The sequence below is a fragment of the Hevea brasiliensis genome, chromosome 4 (genome assembly GCF_030052815.1).
Source record: "Hevea brasiliensis isolate MT/VB/25A 57/8 chromosome 4, ASM3005281v1, whole genome shotgun sequence".
NCBI lineage: Eukaryota > Viridiplantae > Streptophyta > Magnoliopsida > Malpighiales > Euphorbiaceae > Hevea > Hevea brasiliensis.
In genome coordinates this window covers 954,248-978,457 of record NC_079496.1, presented here as the reverse complement: position 1 = coordinate 978,457, position 24,210 = coordinate 954,248, and the positions used below count along the sequence as shown (strand labels likewise).

At 35.5% G+C, this 24,210-nt stretch overlaps 2 protein-coding genes and 1 long non-coding RNA gene across 6 annotated transcripts; all 3 read right to left on the bottom strand.

Annotated features, from left to right (window-relative positions):
- Window positions 1-629: 629 nt before the first annotated feature.
- On the bottom strand, window positions 630-13,253 carry LOC110672956 (flowering time control protein FCA). Of its 4 annotated transcripts, none has more exons than XM_021835894.2 (19): window positions 12,655-13,253; window positions 11,782-11,852; window positions 11,124-11,202; window positions 7,128-7,210; window positions 6,997-7,048; window positions 6,585-6,652; window positions 6,261-6,327; window positions 5,795-5,874; window positions 5,643-5,707; window positions 5,392-5,451; window positions 5,143-5,299; window positions 3,724-3,786; window positions 3,078-3,635; window positions 2,261-2,455; window positions 1,971-2,183; window positions 1,858-1,896; window positions 1,436-1,498; window positions 1,290-1,341; window positions 630-945 (listed from the first exon to the last, which is right to left on the bottom strand). In XM_021835894.2, the coding sequence occupies exons 1-19, from the start codon at window positions 13,109-13,111 to the stop codon at window positions 938-940; spliced, it is 2,430 nt and encodes an 809-aa protein (XP_021691586.2). In that variant the 5' UTR covers window positions 13,112-13,253; the 3' UTR covers window positions 630-937. The 4 variants fall into 4 exon arrangements, with proteins under 4 accessions (XP_021691586.2, XP_021691589.2, XP_021691590.2 ...); XM_021835897.2 differs by having other exon boundaries at window positions 1,290-1,332; XM_021835898.2 differs by lacking the exon at window positions 1,858-1,896.
- Window positions 13,254-17,046: 3,793 nt separating this feature from the next.
- LOC110672984 (uncharacterized) lies at window positions 17,047-17,772 on the bottom strand. Its single transcript, XM_021835943.2, has one exon. It carries the CDS (start codon window positions 17,688-17,690, stop codon window positions 17,058-17,060), a length of 633 nt encoding a protein of 210 aa, XP_021691635.2. The 5' UTR covers window positions 17,691-17,772; the 3' UTR covers window positions 17,047-17,057.
- A 2,527-nt stretch (window positions 17,773-20,299) lies between these two features.
- Window positions 20,300-21,601, bottom strand: LOC131179508 (uncharacterized). The gene is made up of 3 exons (XR_009148420.1): window positions 21,514-21,601; window positions 21,006-21,064; window positions 20,300-20,444 (listed from the first exon to the last, which is right to left on the bottom strand). It is a non-coding gene; the product is annotated as an uncharacterized LOC131179508 (long non-coding RNA).
- Window positions 21,602-24,210: the final 2,609 nt, after the last annotated feature.

Below are 24,210 nucleotides of genomic sequence, written 5' to 3'. Positions count from 1 at the left end.
ACTCTTTCATCCTTTATTTCAGATGATGAAGTGTCAACACTTCACTTTAGCATCCCAGTTTGGCTTTGATTGGTACGCCTATTCCGGGCGCCATGCAGCCAACATTTTCATTTTTTTATTCTTTTTATTAAGTGCACTCTTGGTTCATGATTTGCAAAGTGGCAGGCGCTCATACTACAGGAAACGCTAGATGCACAAATTTCAGCTCCAAGCTTCAAGGCATTGCCGATTCCAGTAGTCCAGATGGTAGTTTGGACTTCATTCAGTCGCTGCAGCACCCGTGTTCTGAACATTAAAACACCGCAACACACGCCTTGACATGGTGACTGCCTTACACTTCTTCCCGGCGAGGGAACGATAACTGCAGATAGTTAATCCCATGCAGAGGACACATTCTTTGTTCTATTGAGGATTTCAACAATTCCATGTTAAAAATGGGAAGCTTAGTGCCACTGACTCGTACTCTTGGGTAGATTCGTAAGAACTGTAAGGCTGTTGATTAAACTCTCAGCTTATTTACCAAGAAGTTAATATCTGTAGTCAGGTTCATTCCAGGATACCTGTATGCTCTGACCTAGTGAAACACAACTCTGATCAAACAAAACATAGCTACCAGATTACACTCGAGGAGCTAAATTGGGGACTACGTTACACATTAAAACAACTACTGGAAATGTTACATGACATTTTTTACTTCAATACACAGTTGGGGCATAGACTCAATTTGATCACTCAGTAACTGAGACGTAAATTCCCAGAGTTTAACCAAGAAAACTACAGGTACAGGCTGCAGAAACCATTCCAGTTGCACTTGATTTTTAAGCATTTTTTTGCACAAAGATTGCTGCTGATGCCTTCCCTTGCCACTAAGCTTTCCACATTCTCTTGCCAGGCATTTGAATAGCACATCTGCTGCCTTTCAATCCACTCTTCCACTTCATGTTCCTGAAGGTGATCTCATAAGATTAGAGATGAAAACAAATAAAGGAAAATCCACAATTTCATTGCAAGGCTTAATTTTGTAATCATCCTTAGATCCAACAAAAGAATCTACTACCACATAAGACCCTGAAACTTTCAGGCAACCATTCCTTTGATATTATTATATATCCAACTCTTCACTACTAGGATTATTAAAATTATGATGGCCATGTATGGTACTGAACTCACTTCAAAATTCAACCATTCCATATTTTTACAAGACAAATTGGGGGCAGCAACAGAAACATCCCTCATTGCTCCCAGACTAACATCGTCATCAAATAAAATTTAAAAATAGATTTAATTACCAGAACCTGCCGCCTTATTCTTCCACATCCACTCCTGAGCAGCCTGAAGCCCCTGGGGCAGAAATAGACTTCAGAGATAATGGAAGTATAAATGTATAATTACAGAAACATGCACAAAAAAGGAGGAAAAAGGGCAAAGCAGATACCTGGAAGCGTGTAGGATCATTGACTGAATTAGCAGCTGCAGGTAATTGTGTATAACCAAGTTCCTGCAAAGCAAAAAGAAAGATGAAAAACAGAACGAGTTAAAAATCTGGCTTAGATTAATCATACTTATAATTATATCTTGATATTCCTCAAAGAAAATTTCCCAAGTTATGTTTTTAAACACATGCATAACTACACAAGTGGCCACACACCAATCATACATGCAAATTGCAATTGAAGACTAATGAAAGGTCTCAAACAGTTGATAGCAGAGAGCAAAGGGAAAATTAGTTGTTCATATTAAATGCTAGCAAAAGACAAAAAAAATTAGACAGAAATTTAGTAGACATTCTAGAAAGGCATTATTGATATGTTAGCAAAGCATAGAATGCAAATATTTCATATAAAGATGATATTTTACCTGAGCATCTTGCTGAACTCTAACTCCAGAAGCAGCATACTGGATTTCCACATCAGAGAATTAGCAATTGAAAACTAACATTTAAAAGCTATAAAAGTTGTATAGAAACTGACCGATGATGGAAAGGAAGGCTGTTGCAGCTGCTGCTGGTGGCGAAACTGAGTTTGGAACTGAGCTTGAAGTGACATCTGTTGTGCTTGTGGCACTTGCTGGGTGGGCAGAACTTGAGGATTTGATTGGGTTTGAGGCTGTTGAATTGGAGGTTTCTGTTGCAGTTGCTGCTGCTGTGGTTGTTCAAGTAATGTCAACTCCTCTGGTTTCTCCCACTGTCCACAGAGAACTCATCATTTAGTTTGAAGATAAAATGCCTATAGTAGAGCAAGTCAAGCGATTATTTTCTCACCCGGCTTTCTCGAGTTACACTGTTGTAATAGTACTTGAACCCCTCAAGAGAGGTATGCTCTGTCCAATTACACTTTACAGGAGCCACTGGCTGAGCTATTACAGGTGCAACAGGGGCAGAAGTAGATGGAGGTATATCTGCAGCCAGTGTAGCAAGTGGCGTACTTGCAACTGTTTGTGGTGGAATCCCAGGCCACTGAGTATATTGGAAGGTAACACTCTTAGCAGAAACCATAATCTTATAAATTTTAGAAGCATGACAGCACAAGAATGACTTAAACAACAGAGAAGACCATGACTGGAAGAATGACACACGATACAGGGAATAATTTCTACAATGAAAGAAGATTATGAGAGGTACAAATAGTCACCTTCCCAACCAGCTACTTTCCTGGAAAGAAAAGCTAACCATCAACTCCTATTCCTATCTCTAATCCTAACATCATGAGTATGAGAAGCAAAACACTAAGTGTTGCGGCAGCAGCACCAAAACTTGGCACATCCTAACATAACAAATTGGCAGGCAGTTATTTGCCATATGGAAGGTGTCCCAACATCTAAACATGTCACATCCATGTGGAAAAAATAGCAACTACCGCAGGTAGAACAGACGAATAAAATTTTATCCCAGGTGAACTAATCATATTAAGCAAATACCACATTCAAATCTGAGTTTCCATGTTTTACCAGCAATCAAAATATATTTCTACAGCATTTTTAACAATTACTTCAGTTATTTATGTGCATCAACCTCGCAGCACCAAATACATTATTTTATTTTTAAAATGTGAACTCTTTACCCTCTTGTCCAATCATACCTGCTGTTTAGTAGGCTGAGGACTCTGCTGCAATGTTAAACCTTGATTTGATGGCTGCATCATCTGCAATTGTTGTTGCAGCTGTGAGAATGCCTGCTGGGATGACTGAAAGGTCGCTTGCAGAGTTTGTGTCTGTTGTGACAGCATCTGAGCTAATTGAGAAGGGGACTGATGAAGGGGCTGAAGCATTTGCGGCTGGACAGGAGCAGGAATCTGTTGTTGATTTGTCCCAGCAGACCCAGAATGGGATTGTAGGTTGATATTCAAAGGTGCTTGTAATGGTGTACCAGCTGAAGCGCCCTGCTGCAGCTGAGGTTGAGAAGCAGACAACTGTCCACTCATACCAAGATACTGCTGTGATGGTGGTGCTTGAGTGAAAGGTGTCTGACCAGCAGTAGGTGGAGCATGACCAGCATGGGATGTTTGTGTCTGTGAATAAGATGTAACTTGAGGGTGTAGTTGAAGAGGAGGCAAATGCTGGGGAGACTGGAGGGGTTTCTGCAATGGAGAGATTTGCTGGCTAACTGGTGGTAGTTGCTGTAAATGCTGGTTAAAATTCTGGGGAGAAAAAACATACATCATTCTTGAGTCATTCTAGGAAGACCATGAAAACACAAGTAGGCATCAAAAGACGTTCTTCACATACTTGTGCAGTAGAAGAAACATGTCCTGGAGGAGCACCATCGGAAGGGCCACCCAAGGGACCAGCCTAAGTTCAGTAATCAAAGCATGTATGAGAGTTTTGAACTAAATGGAACTAGGGATCGGAATGCCAAGCATCTAACAAAAGAAACTAGCGTGCAAACAATAAACAGGAGAAATTTAACATGAGATCCAACTAAAGCAGCACTAAGATCAAATGTGAACATGATCAGAACATCAATGTATCTTCAAATAAAAAGTTGTATCAGAAGTAGTAGTACAAGAGTATTAGGGCTGAGCAACAATCAATTATAACCAGAAAACTGAACCAAACTGATTGAATTCTTTTTTTTTTGTTCAATTTCTTGAAATTTTGGTTTTGGTTGGTAAATATTGAAAAATCGTTTATTTCGGTTCAGTTCGGTTTTGAAAGGGTGAAAAAACCAACTGAACTGAACCTATATATAACCTATACTATGTCATTTGAGATGGATGAAACCCTAGGTTTTTTTTTTCCAGCCACCATCTCTTTGTTCAACCAACTTCCTCTGTATCGATTCTTCATCCCCTCCTCTGTCTAATCTCAAAGCTTTCTCCCTCCCTCTCTTATTTCCAGCAGCAGCTGCACTTGTGCCCTCTCTCTTTCCTTGTTTTTGAATTTGATTGATTTGAGAGAGAGAGAGAGAGAAGAGGCAGCTTCCAACTTACAAGCTATGTGGAATCACCCCACAGGACCCAAAACCAGTGAGTTAACTCTGATAGTTTCATTTGGATCCATTTTTTCAAGGCTTTTTTCTGATGAGCAGAAAATATCACAAAAATATCTGATTTTTAAGATGCAATACTCTATCGCTTTTTGATTTATATGATTTGCAACTCCTTTGGTCTATTGGTCTTTCTTTCCCGAAGTTCCCAATTTATGGTGCTTTTGTGGTTCATTTTTTTCCCCTTCTTAGTTTGTGCCTGCACTTCTTGCATTTATAACAATTCACTCTATTGCCCATTGCCATTGCTGCCCCCACACCACACCCCCCCCCTCCCCCCCTTTTTTTGTTTGGGGGGGGAGAAGGAGGGGATTGCCTTCTTGTGAGCATCTAGATGTGAAATCTTGGGTAGTAGCTAGGTACTTCTCTTTAATTTCTTTTTACTTGTGTTTTCTTGTGAAACAGAGACATCCTCAGTGTGAACGATTTTGCCCTTTTAGTAGTTTTGGTTTTGCATTTTCATTCTGGGTTTTGAAACCAACAAAACAAATCAAACCAAACCGAATTTGGTTTGGTTCTTCTTTTTTATAATTTCAGTTATTTGGTATTTGCAGTTTGGTTCAGCTCAGTTCAGATCAGAACCGAACCGAACCAACCATTTGCACACCCCTACAGAGTATTAATGTATCAGATAATAAGCAGGCACCAACTGTCCTTACCTGATTTAAAGGTAGGTCACCAGATCTAGGAGGCAACCGACTCCCAAAACCACGTGCACCAGCATCGGAGGAAGGCCCCATATTCTGTGTACTCATTGGATGCCAAGCATTAGGTGGACCTCTATCACCCATTGGGTCACCAAAATTGGGCACCGGTCTATAAGCGTGACCATGAAAACCATGGTATTAAAAAGTAGACGCTGAAATGACAAAGCATTAATTACACCAAAATAAGGAAAGAAAAAATACCTGGGCCCTGGAGCTTGAAATCGGGGGCCAAAGCCTGGACCTCCAAATGCAGGACTACCCCTGGGAAAATCAAATAGGTAATGGTGTAAATCACAAGTACCGCAAGAGAAAGCATCTATAATCCCATGTTTGATATTTAAGACTATATACCTCCTATCCCCTCTCCCAACCCCCAGAAAAGAACCAAAGAATAAAGAACAAATGTAATGAACTTGCACATGATGGAAGAAAGATGTTATCGGCCAACAAACCTTGAATCTCCAGGCCTAGGCCTCTTAGGATCAGCAAACCGAACAGTCAATGGTTGATCACAACCCTAACATTCAGAAAACACAGATAAATTCATAACACTTGAAACATATTCAGTGAACTTAACAACATTAAAGTAAAAAAGTGTTCTTACTCTCATTCTGTAAATTCCATTGAGAGCATTTATAGCTGCCAGTGCCATTTCTCTATGAGAGTATTTAACAAATCCACATCCTTCAGAATGAATTTAACAAAGGCAACAGAAACAGGAAAATATAAATATAATGACATTAGTTTATAGTAGACAAGAAAACAACCTAGGAATGAAACATAACAGTAGAAAATTGCTGACCAAATGACCAAATGACCAAATGAATATAGAGCTGAAAACGTATATATTGATCATATTGACCATCTCATACCTTCTAAACAATAAAATAAGAAGATACATTTGATTAGTTCACAAATAGCATGGGAAAGAAAGCTTATCTGATTTAGTCCATAAGTATCTTAAGGGACAAATATTTCACACCATAGAATGGCAAATAAACCCAGGACTGAAAATCCAATCCTCAACTCAAAAATATTATGTTCAAAATCAAAGTAAGCGAAGAGCTCACCACGGCTTTGCTTCATTTCATCACGCATGAGATAAACATCTTCAACATGGCCATATGGTGAAAATATCTGAAAAAGGAAAGATTAGTTACTAGTATTACAAATTCATGCCTTCAAATTAAAAGTATAGAACTAACAAGATTTAAATTTATCAAAAACAAGAGTCAGTCTATCTAATTGTCAAAGCAGAACAATAATTTTTACATCTCCACTAGGGGAGAAAGGAAAAGCCAATGAAAGAGCAATTTGAAGCGAGGGATGGTGCAGCCACAATGTGAAATTTTACGCAGCAGAATAAACCCAACCAATTGACATGTGTGACATACTTCCTCAACTTCCTTTTCTGTAGCCTGTTTGTCCAGTGACCCAACAAATAATTTGTACTCAACTGCACCTATCATGAGAAAATTGAAAGCATCAAGGCTAGGAATTAGGAAACTTCATGATAGAAGAACCCATATTCATACGCTATTTTCTGTAAAGCTTAAGTCTCAGGGGCAAAAATTTTCTCAACAAAGCATTTACTGAGGGAAAATACTTGATTCCCAATATTATCGCCTAGAAAGCAGAACACATAAAATCACCATTTTATGAAGCATTTCGAGTTTTAATCATGCACAAAAATTGTCATAATGCAACTCTGATATGTTACAAAATGACCAATTTTAGAAAACCAAAGAATAATAGCCTTTATCATATTTCAAAAGCTGAGAAACTTAGTGAGCCATGGACTATTACCAAGGCGCTCTCGCTCCCCATCAGCATATCTTACTTGGATAGGACCTACTCCCTGGAAAAGGAATGTTTAAAATGTGAAAAATACTATAACGGCCTCCATGACTAATGAGAAGCACAAGGATAAAACTCACTCCAGGTAGAGTATGCTGATTGTGCAAAGCTCTGATGGCCCTATCAGCTTCTTCAGAAGTTGCATATTTAACAAAACAACAACCTGCATAAGTAAAAGGTTTTTAACCTGATTTATTCGGTACATTTCTAACAATGGCAAAGATGTGCAAACAAACCACACTTACACCAGCTGTACATGTATTTAAATAGGCATGCATGCCTTTGTTAACAGAGAAGACAAAATCAACCAAGCCTTAAGAGTGAATAATTAAAACCCTAGACCCACAAATCTGATTGCTTGTTACTATCAGGTCATTGAATGTGACAGGCATTCAATCGGCAGTTATCCTAAGTAAGGAAAGGGTGAATTAAGAAAGCCTCAATTTACAACAGTCAACAGATGTAAGCTGCTAGATCATACCACAAATACAACTTTACTACAAAAATGAAGAGAACAAGATGGCGTATTTGACTGAAAAGAATCCATATAGAACAAGAAAACAAAAAGTGAAGGATTTTCTTTTCCACTGCTTTGTAAACAGGAAAAAGATTTTATCTCATAACTAATTCAAAATGTATTTCCTCACACAGTAGTATGCTTTAACAAAGGAAATACAAGAAAATTTATGCTAGCAAAACCTCACAACATGACAGAAAGGAATGTTCGAGTACCAATCAGAATGATATTAATGAACGGTTAAGGATAAACCAAGGAGTATGAGTTGTTCAAAGTGCCTGCCTCTCCCCTACTTGTCTATCCACAAGCATATAATACAGTAACCACTGAGAGTATGACAATACAACCACCACTGATAGTACTTTCTAATGTTGAAAATATACCTAATTGTCCACACTTAAGCACACAGAAATATATCCAATACCAAAACAGAAAAGATCCATAGCAAATCAGTGAATAGAAAAATTACAGGATATCTTTACAAATCTGTCTACAGTTTTGCAACCAGCAACATCATCAAACAGAAATTAGATCACCATGCAAACAAGGCATCCATCTTAACTACATTGTCAAGCCATTTGTAGACAAGATCAGAAAAACAAACATCAGGTTTGCTTAGTAAAGCACAGTTTGTAGCTTATACAGAGTCCCAAAAGGCCAAAATAAGATTAAAGAAAATGCCTATTTGCCAGCAAAATCGCCAATTTTACAAAATTTCCAGGCTTTTACTTCCAATGCTCCAAAACTTCTATAAGAAACACATCCACATACCAAATACAACTAAATTATAACGGGTAAAAGCTAAAAGCTAAAGTGAGTGGATTTTTGTCCAGAAAAAAGTAAGAATGGTTAAAAATAATCAATTAAAAAAAAAAGAAAGAGAAATACTAACAGGGTTGACTAAGTTGGTACATCTGGATGTGATTCTAGATGAAGGATCATGATTTAATGTCCAAGCCCTTAACTGAAGCATAATAAAAGGAAGAAAGAAGCAATACAGAATGCCCAATAAGGAGCGGGATAGTTCAGTGACCTATTCTCACAGAAAAAGAAATGTACGAGTCTCCTGTTGCAACAATAATTTAGAACATTCTCAAAGAATAATACAAGTCCCTAATCAAGAACTAATGGCTATCATCTGATCATGATAATTCATGAACATTGCTGCAAGAGGGATCTTTCATACACTGCCTATTGATACGATCAAATCATAAACCAATAATATCATACATGCTCCTTGCTACCCTCAAGGCCAGCTTCCAAAATTTAACATTGCCATATTGATTTGGGTGTCCCGCATGTTAGTTAATTTAGTTAATTACGCGTTAGAATAACTGGTTCCAATTAGGCTCATTTCAACCTTCTACTCCATTCTATCCACAAAAATGCACAACTTAAAATTAAAACATTCATTCCCTGCATAAAAATTAGAGAACCAAAAAATAGAATTGATGTTGCCACCAGAAACATTGATTTTGCAATCACCGTAATATAATGAGAACAGCTATGCTATGAATGACATACTGCACAATAATCACTAAATCACCCCCAAACCTGCTTATCTCAAGGACACATTCTAAAAGCAAGCTATAGAGACCATAAAAAACAGAAGCAGATAGAGAGTAACAACAATATCATAAAATTCCTATTCCATAAGGGCTGACAACAAACATCATGAACTAATTTCAGATGCCAGTAAATAATGGCTAATTTCACTGGTCTAAAGCAAGGAAAGGAGGCCACCATGTAACTGACAATGAAGGTCTAAAATTCAAAAATGATTTTATGTTGGCCCACAAATGAACCAGAAAAAAAAAACTATATTTTGCATTACATAAACAGAAAATTGTACCACTTATATTCATAAGGATCTAATCAGTACAAGAAAACATACAATAAGACCAAGAAATGAGTTCTAAAGAAAATTTCATCACCACACAATTCTCACATAACAGGACAGGCTTCCGCAGAAAAGCAAAGCCATCATAGGAACTTTGGGGAATACTAGTCTAACAAACATCCGATAATGAATAGGTCAATCCTCTTAAAAATAAAAATGCAAGCTACGTGCTACTTTCTGTACTAGATCAAAAGTCAAACAAACCATGTTTACAGCAACTAGGGAAATGAATAAGCAAAAGCCAATCATGGTACCTGCAGGAAAAACCTTAGTTACCAAGACTGCCCCCAACCTCACAAGCATTAGAAGACTTAATGACAATTGAAAGTAGTCCAAAAACCTAACAATGCAATTTCCGAGATAGTCCAGTCACCAAATTTTGCACAAAGTCAGGGAAATGGCTTTCAATATAGTGCAACCCACAAATTCAGATCATAATAAAATAAGAGAACCTACAAAGAAACTTCTTTCAAAATCATAACCATAGTACACCACATGAATACATGGGCCACACATGCCCACTGCAAAATCTGTAAGACAGATCACATTTCTCAGCATGATATCACACAATCAAGGCATTCATTAATCAAGCCAAGCCATAAGCTACAATTATCCTTCGACAACAAATCTATGAAAATGACAAGTTCCACGCTATATTCAAGAAGAAGAAGGAACTCAAGAACTTCCTGGAATATGAGAAATAAGATCATGATGGAACCTGATATCCATCTCTCAAGTAAGAGACTAATTTCATAAGGTGGGGAAAAGGAAGTAAAATACACCATACATCAAATTTCTCAACACGAGATACTGAAAAACCATCACATCCATGCTCAAGAAAAAGGATTCAGACCATGAACTCCTACATACAAGCATCTAGCCTAATGTACAGTTACCAACAAAAGACAATCTTCACATTCCATTCAATCAATAGAACTAACTCAACCAACTGTTGTGTATATTAAAAAAGTAAATGATCAGCCAATTACCATACAACATCCATCCCACAATCCAGGCATTCATAATTTCCAATGCAACTTTAAGGAACATTAACCCATCACAACTCACTTAATCCGGTAACAAACCATATAAGGCAAGCTATCTAACTCCTGATCCATCTCACATTGCAGTGTACAAGCTGATACACAGGCATTCAAGGCATTCAGAATCAAACCCTCCTAGGCTCACGATCAAGAACAAACCACAAAATTCGTTCAAATTACAAAATGTTCTACACCCATTGAAAAGAGCAATAATTTAATATTTCATTTTCCAAGTCATTAAATGTACAAATTTGTCTTAAAACATCCCGACATTAAAAAGCTACAGTATGGAAACAGACACTCCCAATACAAATGACATGTTGGGTAATGCCCCCACTGCTGCAGCCAGTATGACAAGGAGGATCTAATCATCTTGACGTGCCCAACAGCTATACATAAACCGGTTTTTAGTAGATTTATACATGTTGCCTTCTTGTTTTGACAGGATGTAGACAAAAAAAGGGGTTGCAACGAAAACCAACAAGCCCAAAACTTGTTGCAAAAACAAACTGAGATGAAAGATGAGCATACTTTGCTCCCATCAGCCTCTTAGAGGACCTGAAATAAGATAGAATTGAACCACAATTATTTCATTAAAAATAGCATTTATACATACCTTGTTGCTGTCCTGTTCTCTTATCTTTGATCAAAGCAACCTCTATCACTTTTCCATGTTGCTCAAACAACGGGCGAATCTAACATCAAATGAGCAATGTTTAACAAAACACAAGAAAACTAATAAAGATAACACCCCAAAAATATAGAAATATATTAAGGAAGAGTTTAATCGAGTATAGTAAAAAAAGTACAGCGATTTAATAAGTAGATTGACTGGCTCAGAAGAGTTTATTATAATAACTAAAAAATTCACAAAAGTTTCACGGAAAAATAAATGGAATAGCTGATAATTCCAGATACCAAAATGAATTTACATTATGGTTTAGGATGCAATACAGTCGATGTAACTAGATGGCATATTTAAATCACCAGCAATTACTTGAGGATAAACAAGTCAAAAAAAAAAAAAAAAGAGGCAAGTGAAATTTAAATCAGTCATGAGCCAGATCTAACCGTATGAGCTTTACTAATGGTATTAAATCCAGCCATACAAGGGTTGGGAAGGTAGAATTAATGAAAATCCCAATTTATTTATAGTATACAAATTTATATACAAGAGCTTCAAGTTATGAGTCTCATTCGCTTCCATTGCTCAATATAATTTCATGGATAATGCGCACTTCCATAAATTAAATTATATAAAAAAAAAACCTTACATCTTCTTCTGTAACAGTCCTTGGAACAGATCCCACAAAGAGTTTGGCAAAGCTACCACCATCAAAACGATCTAAAAAAAGGAGAAAATTAAATTCATTAGCACCTTCAGGGAAAAATAAATACTAAATAGACTTTGAAAATGCAAATAACATGAAAAACGTAATAAGATGCAGATCCAAATTAATATATACAAAAAGAATACCTTCAAAAGCTTTCTGAAAAGCAACAACAAAGTGTCAACCCAAATAATCAATCACATGCTTGAAATAGGTGGCAAAAGTTCATAGAGAATTAAATGACTAAATCCCCAAGCAACAGAAGAAACAAGTAAATATGTTGCAAAATTACAGCATGCAACAGATTATAAACATTTGAGAAAAGGACAGTTCACATGCACAGCAATTATCGTAGGTTCAAGAGTGCGTCAATGGAGAGCAAGTAACTGTGATGCTCAAAAATTCCAAGTGAACAGCAGACAGAAAAGCATGCCCTCACACATAGAAACATAAAGGGGAGCTAGAAAATATTAGAAAAGTGAAAACTACAAACCATAAGACCTTAAGTAAGTAATATTCTCCAAGAATCTAATTCCCATATTTCTCCACACATTTGTTGACTGACAACTAAACTCTTGATTATCTTTTGTTTTATCTCAGTGCTTATCTTGAAACAGCCTGAATTAAACAAAACCCATGAGAACGATGGCAGGCCTTGAAAACTGTATCCAATCATGAACTATAATAACTACCATAAAACTAGAACCACATGCAAGCAGTAAAAAGAGGCTAATATTAGGCAAGTCACTGAAAGCAAAACAAATACAAAAGCAAACATAGCAAAAATTCCATCAATCAATCAATTAAAAAGCTCACCAGGAGAACTTCCGCGGCCAGCAAATGGATACCCTCGTTTATGCCCTGATAGAGGCTGAGTAGGAGGCGTCAGAGCCTGGTAATTAGACCCAAATCCTGCACCTCCGCCACCCAATGGCGGAAATACTCCACTACCAGGGGTGCCGCCTCCCAAAGATCCAAATTCTCCTACACCTACAGCTCCAGCAGCGGGAGGAGGATGACGAGGAGGACTGTCGAATGGGCGGTGACCACCACCACCACCACCATGATGAAAGTTGTTGGGACTCCGACGGTCATAATTGCTGGAGGTATTGCTACCATTGGTGGAATAGCGATTGACGGGAGCATCAGAAAACCGGGAGGGTCCGTCTGAGAAGCGAGAAGATCGACGATTATGATAGGACTCTTGGTTGTAGGGAGTGTTGGTAGTGTTGTTGCTGAAGCTACCGTAGCGGTCTCCCCTATGCCTATCCATGGAAGTACGGAGAAATGTAGAACCCTAATTTAAAGAAATTGTGGGCTCTAGAATATGGGAAGAGAAGGAAGGTTAGACTCAAAGAGAGCTGCTGAGGAGAGGACAGGAGAAGCAGAGCATGGTGATTGGTGACTTGACTGACAATCGGGTCAATATTAGAAAAGTGATAGAAGCGTTTCATTTTCCATTGGGCTTTTTGCTTTTTATAAAGCCCAGCCCATTTTAGATTAAGATCTGTGTTACATTGCCATTAAAATTATTCTTGAAAAAATGTTTCTTTAAATATAATAATAATAATAATAATAATAATAATAATAATAATAATAATAAAACATGCTTTTTCATTTTTAGATAAAATTTTTAATTTTATTAATTTAATCATTAAATTTTCTTATTAATTTAATTTTAATAATGAACTTAATTAGATTTCAATATTTTCTTAAATTATCGGTTAATCTTTTCAATTTTTCTATTAATTTTTCTAATTACTTTCATACTGATAAAATATATCATTTTATTAAATAAAATAAAATATTAATAGTTGTGATTTTTTTCCTCTTTATACACACATGTTTACTTTATAAATATATATTATTGTAAAAACTATAATTAGATTTTCTCTAATTATATTATTTATATTTATTTTAAAATTAAAATATTGATTTTTTTATTTATCAGACCCTAATTTTGAAATATAATGATTAGAATGATGTGAATTTGAATCATAAATAGAGAAAAAATTGTTTAAAAAAATAATAGATATATTATTTAATTATTATTTTTTTATAAATGCAAGTTTACTAAAATTAATAAAAATATTAAATTAATTAATAAAATTAACAATCTGCTAAAATTAATAGTAAACAAATATATTTAAATTGTTTTGTCAATTGATAAATTTAATTATTTTAATTAAACTTATTGCTAAAATTGAGAATAATACGAAATTGGTAGAATTAAAAGTTTTGACTAAAAATAAAAAAATTTATAAAATTTGAAATTTTAATCTAATAATAATAATAATATCTTAATTTTAAATTAATTAAAATCAATTATATAATTTTTTCACTATTAATTTTATTTGGGTCATTTGAGATTCTATATCGAATATAAATAATGAGTGTGCATAATTTATATAGGATTCTATTCCTTAGTAAATGATTATGAGAGATAATGTATATGAACCAGATGTACTTAGTGTATCTAATAATTTCTTTTATTTTAATTATAAAATATTAAAACAAAAAAAAAAACTTTTTTTTTCATAAAATTAAACATTAATATTTTAAAAAATTATCTAGAATCTCGATATGAAACGGAAATTCAGCGTTTGCATATCCTGAATTTCTGACAAACCCATCAACTTCCTATTTCTTGGTATGATAGGTTTGGATTTTAGGAACACAAGAAATAAATCAAGATACAGTTTTGTCTCCTACAAAAAGAAATGAGCCTTGCTTTATCATCATTCATTGGAGTCAGGCTTCAAGACTTCAAATTTTAAATTCGAATCCTTATAATAAAAAATAATCATCTACAAAGTAAGAAAAGCTATTCAATTAAGTAAATAAATCCTGAAATTTTACATAAATGAAAGCAAAATACAACACAATAGCCTAAATTACTTGGAATTCATCACACCAGAGGATGGACAAGAACAAGAAAAAGAAAACACCATAGTCTGTTTCATTTTCACCTGTGATTCTGTAATCACAATCCATCAAATCCTTTAAATCAAAATATTATTCCAACTCCAATCCTTGAAGGAAAACCAAAACTATAGAGTATCATATAATAAGTTAGAGAAGAGGGAAAATCATCTGTCTTCACATCACACCAATTCTAGAGTAGAGTAATACTGGCTATTCTCAGCCAGATAGTGTTCCTATGTCAATTTTACAATAAAAAGAGTTCTCATGCATAAGCCACTAAGCAAGAAACAATGATAGGGTTAGCTAACTTGCAGTTGTACTACTACACCAATCAATCAGCCAAAGCAACCGCAGAAAACCTTAACACAAAAATAATATAAGATTGAACAAGTTGTCAAAATTTCTAAACCATGTCTGCATATAAAGTTCAATGTTATCCTTAATTATAATGTAGTTGCAGTTCTTACTTGGAGCAAAAGATTAAAAAATCTAAGACAAAACCCAACAAGAACCATCAAGATAATGCATGTATACACTTCATTTTGTTCTTAAAATGCCAGCTGAGCAGAACAAAAGGCAAGGCAGCACTCACCTGCTGATCCCAAATAGGGATCAAGACACTACACATTGAACCTTGGACTTGGTATTGTCATTTGAGAAAAGAACCTCCCAAAAATATTAATTATATACTATTAAAAAATAAATTTATGCTAAATTTAAAAGTATTTTATTTAGAAAACTCCAAAAATAGCTGCGTTTTCTTTTTTTTTTTAATAATATCTAAAATAATAATTTTTTTTTCTAAAAAAGTATGTTTGAATCACAATGCCAAACATGCTATAACATTACCACTCCTCAATCATATAAGATATTTTACTTTTGTCTATAATTTTTTTCCTTGGGGTTACAGTCTCCTAAGATGTATTTCACATGAAACCTTATCATACCCAGAAAGCAGCTTTTGAAATAAGCCTTTGTGACATAATTGTTTTGCCTTGACAAAGAATATGAACACAATTGATTGAGAGCACATGAAGCCTAAAGCATTTCATCTAGGTTAACTACCAATGAACTCACTTTTGACATCCAACATTTCACTGTAATTGGTGAAAAGAAAAATTTAAACATTAAACTCGAATCAGAGAATTCGAATAAAAAGAGTCAAAAATATTATCAGGCATCAAAAGAAAAATCTTATGAAACTAACCTTTCTAACACATGTCCAACAACAGAACAGTCATTCAAACATAGATAATCCGAGTTTCAACGCTGAACACGCAACCAAATTGAATTTGTAAAAAAGATAAAAAAATGGCATTCAATTAAAACAGTGGAATAGAAAGAATTCAAATTGGAGAAACCAATTAAAAAGGTAATAGAGATCAAGACAAGACATTTTAATTAATTAATTATATAAAAATCTATAAAATAAAAACATAAAATTATAAAAAAATATATTTTATATTTAATTAAATATTTATATAAATAAATAAATTTAATAACAATAACAACATCAATGACCTAATCCAAACTTAACCTGTCACATAACATTTTTAGTACAATTAAGACCAGTTCTATTAACATTTAAGAAAAATTATGAAGTATATTATATATATTTTTTTTTCTCTATAAATATAAATCCCACTTCTATATAAATAAAAAAAAATTATTACATTATATATAAGAAAATATTATTTTTTAATATTCTGTCGTATCCAATAATTATCCAAAATTCGATCCCGCTATATAATCCGATTGGAAAATGGATCATCGAATGGGTTTTGGGCCCTGTTAGAGAAACCAAAGAGGTGGAGAGACGCAGGCACTAGAAAACGAAAGAAGATTTTGGGCGGCACATGCGTCACTATTGCCAAGGCCGTCAAAATGAAAAGCGAACTCGCGTACTTGTTTTCCTTTCTTTGCAAGTAACTCTGCATTTGGGCATCGAAATCTCAATTGTCAGATTGAAATGACATTCTTCAATCTTTCCACAAGCAAGAATATATGATAAACAACCAAAAAAAATAAAGAACAAACAAAAATGAGTCCTGAAGAAATTGCATTAATCACTGCATCAGAATACCATTCATCATCATAATGAAAACCCATCAAAAACCACCAGTTTATACCCAAAAAGATTTTTCAGTTAAAAATTTACAATTTCTAGCAAATCGTTTACTTCCTTCTTTCATGGATTCTTAAGCCAAACCCATTTCCCTAAACCGTGTAGTGTCGTCTGCAAAAATGGAGGAAGAAAAGGCCTACCCAAAATCAGTAACTGCCAACCCTGAGCTTCACAGCTCCCAAGCTCGCAAATCCTTGCCAATCTCAAAGGCCACATAAGAATCTACACAAGCCTGCAAAATCTGCCCATAAGAGAGATCCTCATCATCCCAATCACTCATGCTGATATCCTTCTCTAATCTCACCCCCTCATAGCCCAGACACTCCTTCACAATCCTCTCCACTGAAGCTCTATCAAGACTTTCTCCATCATCAGCCAACACATATTTCCTCAAATCTAGAAGCCTGTGAATGCTCAGCTCGTGTACTGACATCAACAGCTTCTTCTCGTCCGAGCCATTCCAAATCCCAACGAAAGTGATGTTCGGATTTAAGAGAAAGCGGCGAAGAATGCGTGGAACGGTATCAGCTAGAGAGAGTTGGAAGATCAAGCAGCGAGTTCCCACGCAGAGCTGGAGAGTATCAGCTGGAGGATCGTTTCCGTTCCAAGGAGTCCATTGGACACCGACGCCGACGACAAGACGGCCCATATACCTTCGGCGGAGGAAGAGAGTGGTGTGGAGCCATTTCCGAGCGACGGAGGCTGAGAAGGTGACAGTGACCTCGATGGCAGTGCCGAAGAAGTCAACGATGAATAAGCTGTGGTCGTATGGGCTTTTGGTGATGGTGATCTCCGGCGTCATTGTTTGTTCAGTGTTTGAAGAAATGGAAAGAAGTACTGAGATTTTATTGCGTTTTCCTGCTGAAACAAAGTTGAGTAGCACCGCGAACCGGTGAGGGATCAGTGGTCCGGGCCCCAGAAAAGTTGGATTCTTTGTTATGATCAGCTAGGCCCAGTTATGATCCAAATCCAAAATCGGCAGAATTAAATTATAAATTTTTTATCATATTAATTAGTTCGATCCATTTTAAATTTAAATAATTTAATATTTTTTAATGTGAAACAAAAAATGTAATAATCAAACGAATCAGAAACAATAAAAACTTACTTTTTTATTAAATATGAGTAAATATGAAGAATTTATTTTATTAAAGATATCATTGCGTATTAAAATTATGTTTCATATACATATAATTTTAAGAAAAAAGAAAATATGATTGAGATTTTTTCTTATTAAAGATATCTTTTCATATTAAAATTAAATTTCGTATAGATATAATTTTAAGAATGCATTTTAAAATTAATTTAATTTATTTAAAATATTAGTATAAAATCAAATTTTATTAATAAAAGATATCCCATCTATGTATTTAATTTATTGAATCAATTTTATAGATCTTCTTTGAAAATTTTATTATTATATATAAGAAACAATAGGGTGTAATGTACTGGAATATATTACACTAATCATTACTAAGTCGATTAACAAAAAATTATTAAAATAAATTTTTTCAATTTTAATTTTACTTGAAAAAAAATATTTATTAACCTACGATAATAAAGTAGCATACTCAATTTAACTAAGTATTTATCCAAAAATTTAAGGGTTGGTTATATGAATGCTTTTTCTGCACTTTAAATAATTTTGAGTTAAGTTATTGAAAATGTGTAATATTGTAGTACTCTCATCCAAGTCAGTTTAGGTCTATCTTTACTTTTCTTTCTATCATTTAACATAATGTACTTTACTTGTCTAAGTGGAGTCTTTGTATGTCTACGATTCATATGATCAAACCACCACAATCTCTCTCTCTCTCAACTTATTCTCAATTGATACCACTCTTATATTTTTTCTAATACTCTTATTACAAACTTTATCTAGTCTAATATAGCCACTCAACCATATTAAAATTCTCATTTTCGCAACTCTTATCTTAAACACATACGACTCATTCAATGTCAAACACTCACTATCATATAATATACCCAACACTATTTTTCATGTTCATTTTTTTAATTAATACAAATTATCAAAATAAATTTATAAATTAGTATTTATTTTTTTATAAATTTTAAAATATTGATAAAATATCATATATTAATAAAATATTATTTTAAAATTTATTATTATATTATTATTTTCATGTTGTCGTAAATTAAATTTTAATTAACAATAAATAACACATATAATTAGTAAATTTTATTAGTAAATTTAATTAAAATAAAATAATTTTATCAATAATAATTATTAATTAATTTAATCATAAAAATAAAAAAGTAATTTATTCTTAGGATTTAAAAAAAATAATAAATTTAAAGTTTAAAATTTTTATTTTAATAAATTTAAATTTAATAATTAAAATTAAATAATCATTTAAATTGTGGATTACAATTTATCCAACCTACAGGATGGGGAGAGCACCCTGCAGCATGAATAATATTTTTGTTAATTTCGCAAAGGATAATGGTGGATTACAGGTGGTGGCATGGGATTGCGTCTCAATCATCAATAATTTTATGGTATCATCTTTGAACGATAAACCAAATAATAATTTATGTGCAAGTAAAAATAATTATTTTCATTTATTTTATTTTTTTAATATAATAATTACTTTTATTTATTTATAAATTATACATGGATTTGTCACTTTATATATATACTTTATGAAATCACTATAATAAAATATAATTTCTCTCTAATTGCTCGTGTAATTAACACGTGGTACCTTGCAAGTTATCTTAACAAAATTATGAGTGATGAATCGGTTAAAAATTTAAATTATTATTATTATTATTATCCCTCATAAAACTTTTTATCGCCAACTCTATTTTAGATTTATTCTGATGTTATTTCATATTCAATATAACATAAAAAAATTTAATATAATAAAATAATAATTATATAATATGCTCAATTATAATTAAAATAATATAATAATTATTATATATAAAAAATAATATAATGTTTTCATTTATTATTAATATAATCAATACCATCATCATTTAGACTATTATTATCTCACCATATCACCACCATCACAACCATCATCGATATCCTGATATCATTATAATTATCACCATTGTCACGACCCAACCTATGGGCCGGACCGGCACTAGGACCTGGGCCAGCCTAAAGCCCCCGAGGCCCGTAGTAAGCCTAACTGTTCATTAACCCAACTCTAAGGCCCATTTGGGCCCAATATCAAGAAAACAAACGGACAGAGTCCGGCCATAAAATGGACTTATCAACGGGGAGTTTTCGACTCACCCGACCTGTAAACACAATATGTAGTCAATTGGGGAGCTCAGCTCACCCTCCACATACTCATCAACATAATAATAAATGGGAGCTCAGCTCCCTCATCCAATCCATCAAACATGACTTAAAATATTAAGTTTACAGGTCCAACATGATAATAATATTACAGACCAAATTCAAATAATTACTGCTAACACATGTGGAAATTCTAGGAGTAAATAAAATTACACAAATATCGATAAACAACCTGCGAAGTATAAAAGCAGGTTAACCCAGAATAAAATATCCTCCTGCGGCCTGTAAAAAATTTTGAACAGGAGTGAGCGTTCGACTCAGAGAGTAAAATATCAATTTTAACCATAATCTCTATAACTATCTAGAACTAATGTACCCTGTAGAGTGAAATGCAACATTAACAACATTTTCATATCATAACATCAAAAAGGTAATTTGGAGCACTCACACACCCTGTAGTATCAATCATAACAAATGTGAGCTGATCCCCTATACAGCTCTCTTAAATCCAACCTGGTGCCAGCGAATTACTCAAGCTCGGACTTCCACTGAATAACCAAATCGAGGTCGTGAATTACTCAAGCGTGACTACCCCTCGAAGGATTGGGTCCCAATTACTCAAGCCGTGATCGCCCGTCCTATCCATAGTCCACACCACATCACACGCATACGCATTGCTGCTCCAAATTACCACAACAACATTCATGGCATATTAACAGTTATGAATGCAACATAATTCGTGTCTAGAGTTTAACTACATAAATATATGCATATAAGTTATGCATGGGCATGCTGAACATATAATAATATCGAAATTACAATTAAAATTAATATTTTACTCACAAACTTGACGACAAATTACTGTGACGGCTGGGCGGAGGAAGAAGGCTGTCCCGGCTCACCTGACAATTATATTACAATTATTTAATACAGTCTGACTCAATACAAACAAAGAAAAAGATCAAGTACGTCCTAAGTCGTGCCGAAAATCCGGCAGAGTCTCCCCTATACCTAGGACCTACCCAACCTGCAAAAGGGTTCAAAACACACTTCTATACTCACAATCCATATATCCACAGTTCAATCATATCACACAGCCCCTCCCAGGCCCATCAAATCTATCATCCATAACAATACGCAAAATTTCAATTTAGTCATTATTATTGATAATTTTTGCAAAAACTTCACAAACCAATTCTAAATATTATAAAACTTTGCCCAGAGTTCGTTAGAAATATTACTAAGCTATTGCAAAAAGAATCGAAATTTTCTAAGCTACCACGAATATTTTATGGATTATTAATCCTATTTAAGCACTAGAAAATTACTAAAAATCACGGTACGGGTTTACCTTTGCCGATTCCGACTTCCGGACCGCGCTCGGGTCGTCTTACAATGGGGGGCTAGCCAAAACCTCGGTCCAATTCGGAGACTTTTCCGTGCAGTGCATGCGGCGAAATTTGCGAACTTCGGTCAAGCTGTCGAATTTAGCGAATCGAGAATACCTACGAAGCCCATAACACGGGGGTTAGTACATAAATTTATTCAAAATTTTCAAAGCTCATTAAATGCTCGAAAAAACACTACGTAGTTAAGTGGGTCCCACCGAAAAGCGGAGTCGGGAAAAATCGAAAGGTATGTCGGTGCGAAGCTCTCGAAGAATGGAGCGTCTTTGGTGGCCTCGGTTTTCGTGGGATTCACGGTTTTCGAAATCTAGCCCAAAATTGAAATGGGCTAAAATATTCCCGAGCAAAAATCGGACAATCGCTCAATGGATTTCGGCGTTCTTGGTGTCTATGGAAAGCTCTCGCCGAGTAGATGATTTTGGACACAAGACCGGTCCAATTGGTGGCGGATCGGCGGATTTGGCGAGGAAGCATAACGCCGCGCAAGGAAGGAGATCGCGTGCGTTTTGGGTCTGGCGTTGCACCTTCTTTGGGGCAGTGAGGCGGCCGTGAAGCGCAAGGAGGCGGTGGCGGCGGCGAGGGGAGGAGAGAGAAACGAGAGAGAAAAGGGAGAGGGACGCGCGCGCGGGGAAAGAAAAAGGAAGAAGGAATAGGGCCGGTCCGATTCGACCGATCCGATCCGGTCCGGTTCGATTCGGCTGGTTCGATTCAGGATACAAAATTTTGAATTTTTACTCTGCCTCGGGACCGAAAACGAGGTCCAAAAATTCCGAAAAAATTTTCAGAAAACTCAGAAAAATACGTAGACTCTAAATATATTTTTAGTTTTGCCACGTGGTCTTTAAATTAATTTTTAAAAATCATCAAAGTTTATATTTTCGGAAAATCGAACGGATTTTTAAAATCCGAAAAATCTCAAAAAAATTCCTAAAATTTAAATAAAATTAAAATACCAAAAATGCTCATAAAATTTAAAATTTTGGGGTGTTACATTCTTCCCCCCTTACAGAAAATTCATCCTCGAATTTTACACAAGGCAGAATAAAGCACATGATTATACATTGAACAAGTAAGGGTACTTGCTACGCATGTCCCGCTCTGACTCCCAGGTGCACTCTTCCACTGACTGACTCCTCCACAAAACCTTAACAATAGGGATCTGCTTTGATCTCAGCTGTCTCACTTGGTAGTCCACTATGGCTCTGTTTGCTCCTCAAATGTCAAGTTCTCTTTTAGCTCTATCACATCCATTGCGATTACATGAGAAGTATCGGGAATGTATTTCCTGAGCATTGAGATGTGAAACACGGGATGAACATGAGAAAGGTTGGGTGGTATATCCAACTTGTAAGCAACTGCTCCAACTCTATCATTAACCTCAAAAGGTCCAATATACCGAGGTGCCAACTTGCCCTTCTTTCCAAATCTCATGACTCCCTTCATTGGAGAAACCTTGAGAATACATAGTCGCCATTGCAAACTCCACATCCCTCCGTCAAGTGCATAACTCTTACATCTCATGAAAAGTCCTCGATCGTTCCACGATTAAAGGAACTACCTGCAAGTGTCTTGCACTGTGTCTACATCATGCACCTTCGCTTCCCCATTTCTGTCCAACACGGAGAGACCTACACTTTCTTCCATATAATGCTTCATAAGGTGCCATCCCTATCTTTGGAGTGGTAAGCGTTGTTGTAGGCAAACTCCACCAAAGCTAGTTGCTCATCCCATTGACCTCCAAAATCCAAGACACTCATGCGAAGCATGTCTTCCGATGTTTGGATTGTCCTTTCAATTTGTCCGTGCATGCGAGGGTGGAAAGCCGTCTTGAAGTTCAGCGTGTGCCAAGTGCCTCCTGCAACTTTCTCCAAAACCAGAAGTGAGCTGGGGCCCTCTGTCGGATATTATGGGCGGAACTCCATGCAATCGACTATTTCTCGAATGTAGAGCGGGCATCTTGTGCCATAGAATATGTAGTCTTCACGGTAAGAAGTGAGTGATTTGGTCAAGCGGTCTACAATTACCCATATCGAATCATATCCTCGCGTGGTGCGAGGCAATCCGATCCACAAAATCTATAGTGATCATTTCCCACTTCCATTCTGGGATAGGGAGCTCTTGCAGCTTCCCTGACGGTCTCTGGTGTTCAAACTTCACCTTCTGACAAGTCAAGCACTTGGACACAAAGTCTGCTATGTCTCTCTTCATGCCATTCCACCAATAGCTATCCTTCACATCATGGTACATCTTGGTGGAACCTGGGTGGACACTGTACAGTGTATAGTGTGCCTCTCGCATGATTTCATTCCTGAGGTTGTCTACATCGGGCACACATATCCTAGAACCTTGTACTAGGGCACCATCATTGGCAAATCCAAACTCACCACCTTCACCTTGCTGTACTCTTTCTATGATCTTCATCAATTGTTGGTCTCTGTGCTGGGAAACTCTAACTCTGTCCCTTAAGTCTGGCCTCACTAAAAAGTGAGCCAACAATACCCCCTCATCTGAAAGATCTAGGATTAAACCTTGATCCATCAACTCATGTACCTCCTGAATCAATGGTCTCTTCTCTCTTTGAAATGTGCAAAGCGCTGGAAGATTTTCTGCTCAAGGCATCTGCTACAACATTGGCCTTTCCA

Coding starts and splice junctions, on each gene's coding strand:
- LOC110672956 (XM_021835894.2), bottom strand. CDS start 13,111: ATGGATAGGCATAGGGGAGACCGCTACGGTAGCTTCAGCAACAACACT. Junction 5,452..5,642: donor CCTAGGCCTGGAGATTCAAG/GTTTGTTGGCCG, acceptor TGATTTTCCCAG/GGGTAGTCCTGCATTTGGAG. Junction 1,897..1,970: donor AGCCTTCCTTTCCATCATCG/GTCAGTTTCTAT, acceptor GTGGAAATCCAG/TATGCTGCTTCTGGAGTTAG.
- LOC110672984 (XM_021835943.2), bottom strand. CDS start 17,690: ATGACGCCGGAGATCACCATCACCAAAAGCCCATACGACCACAGCTTA.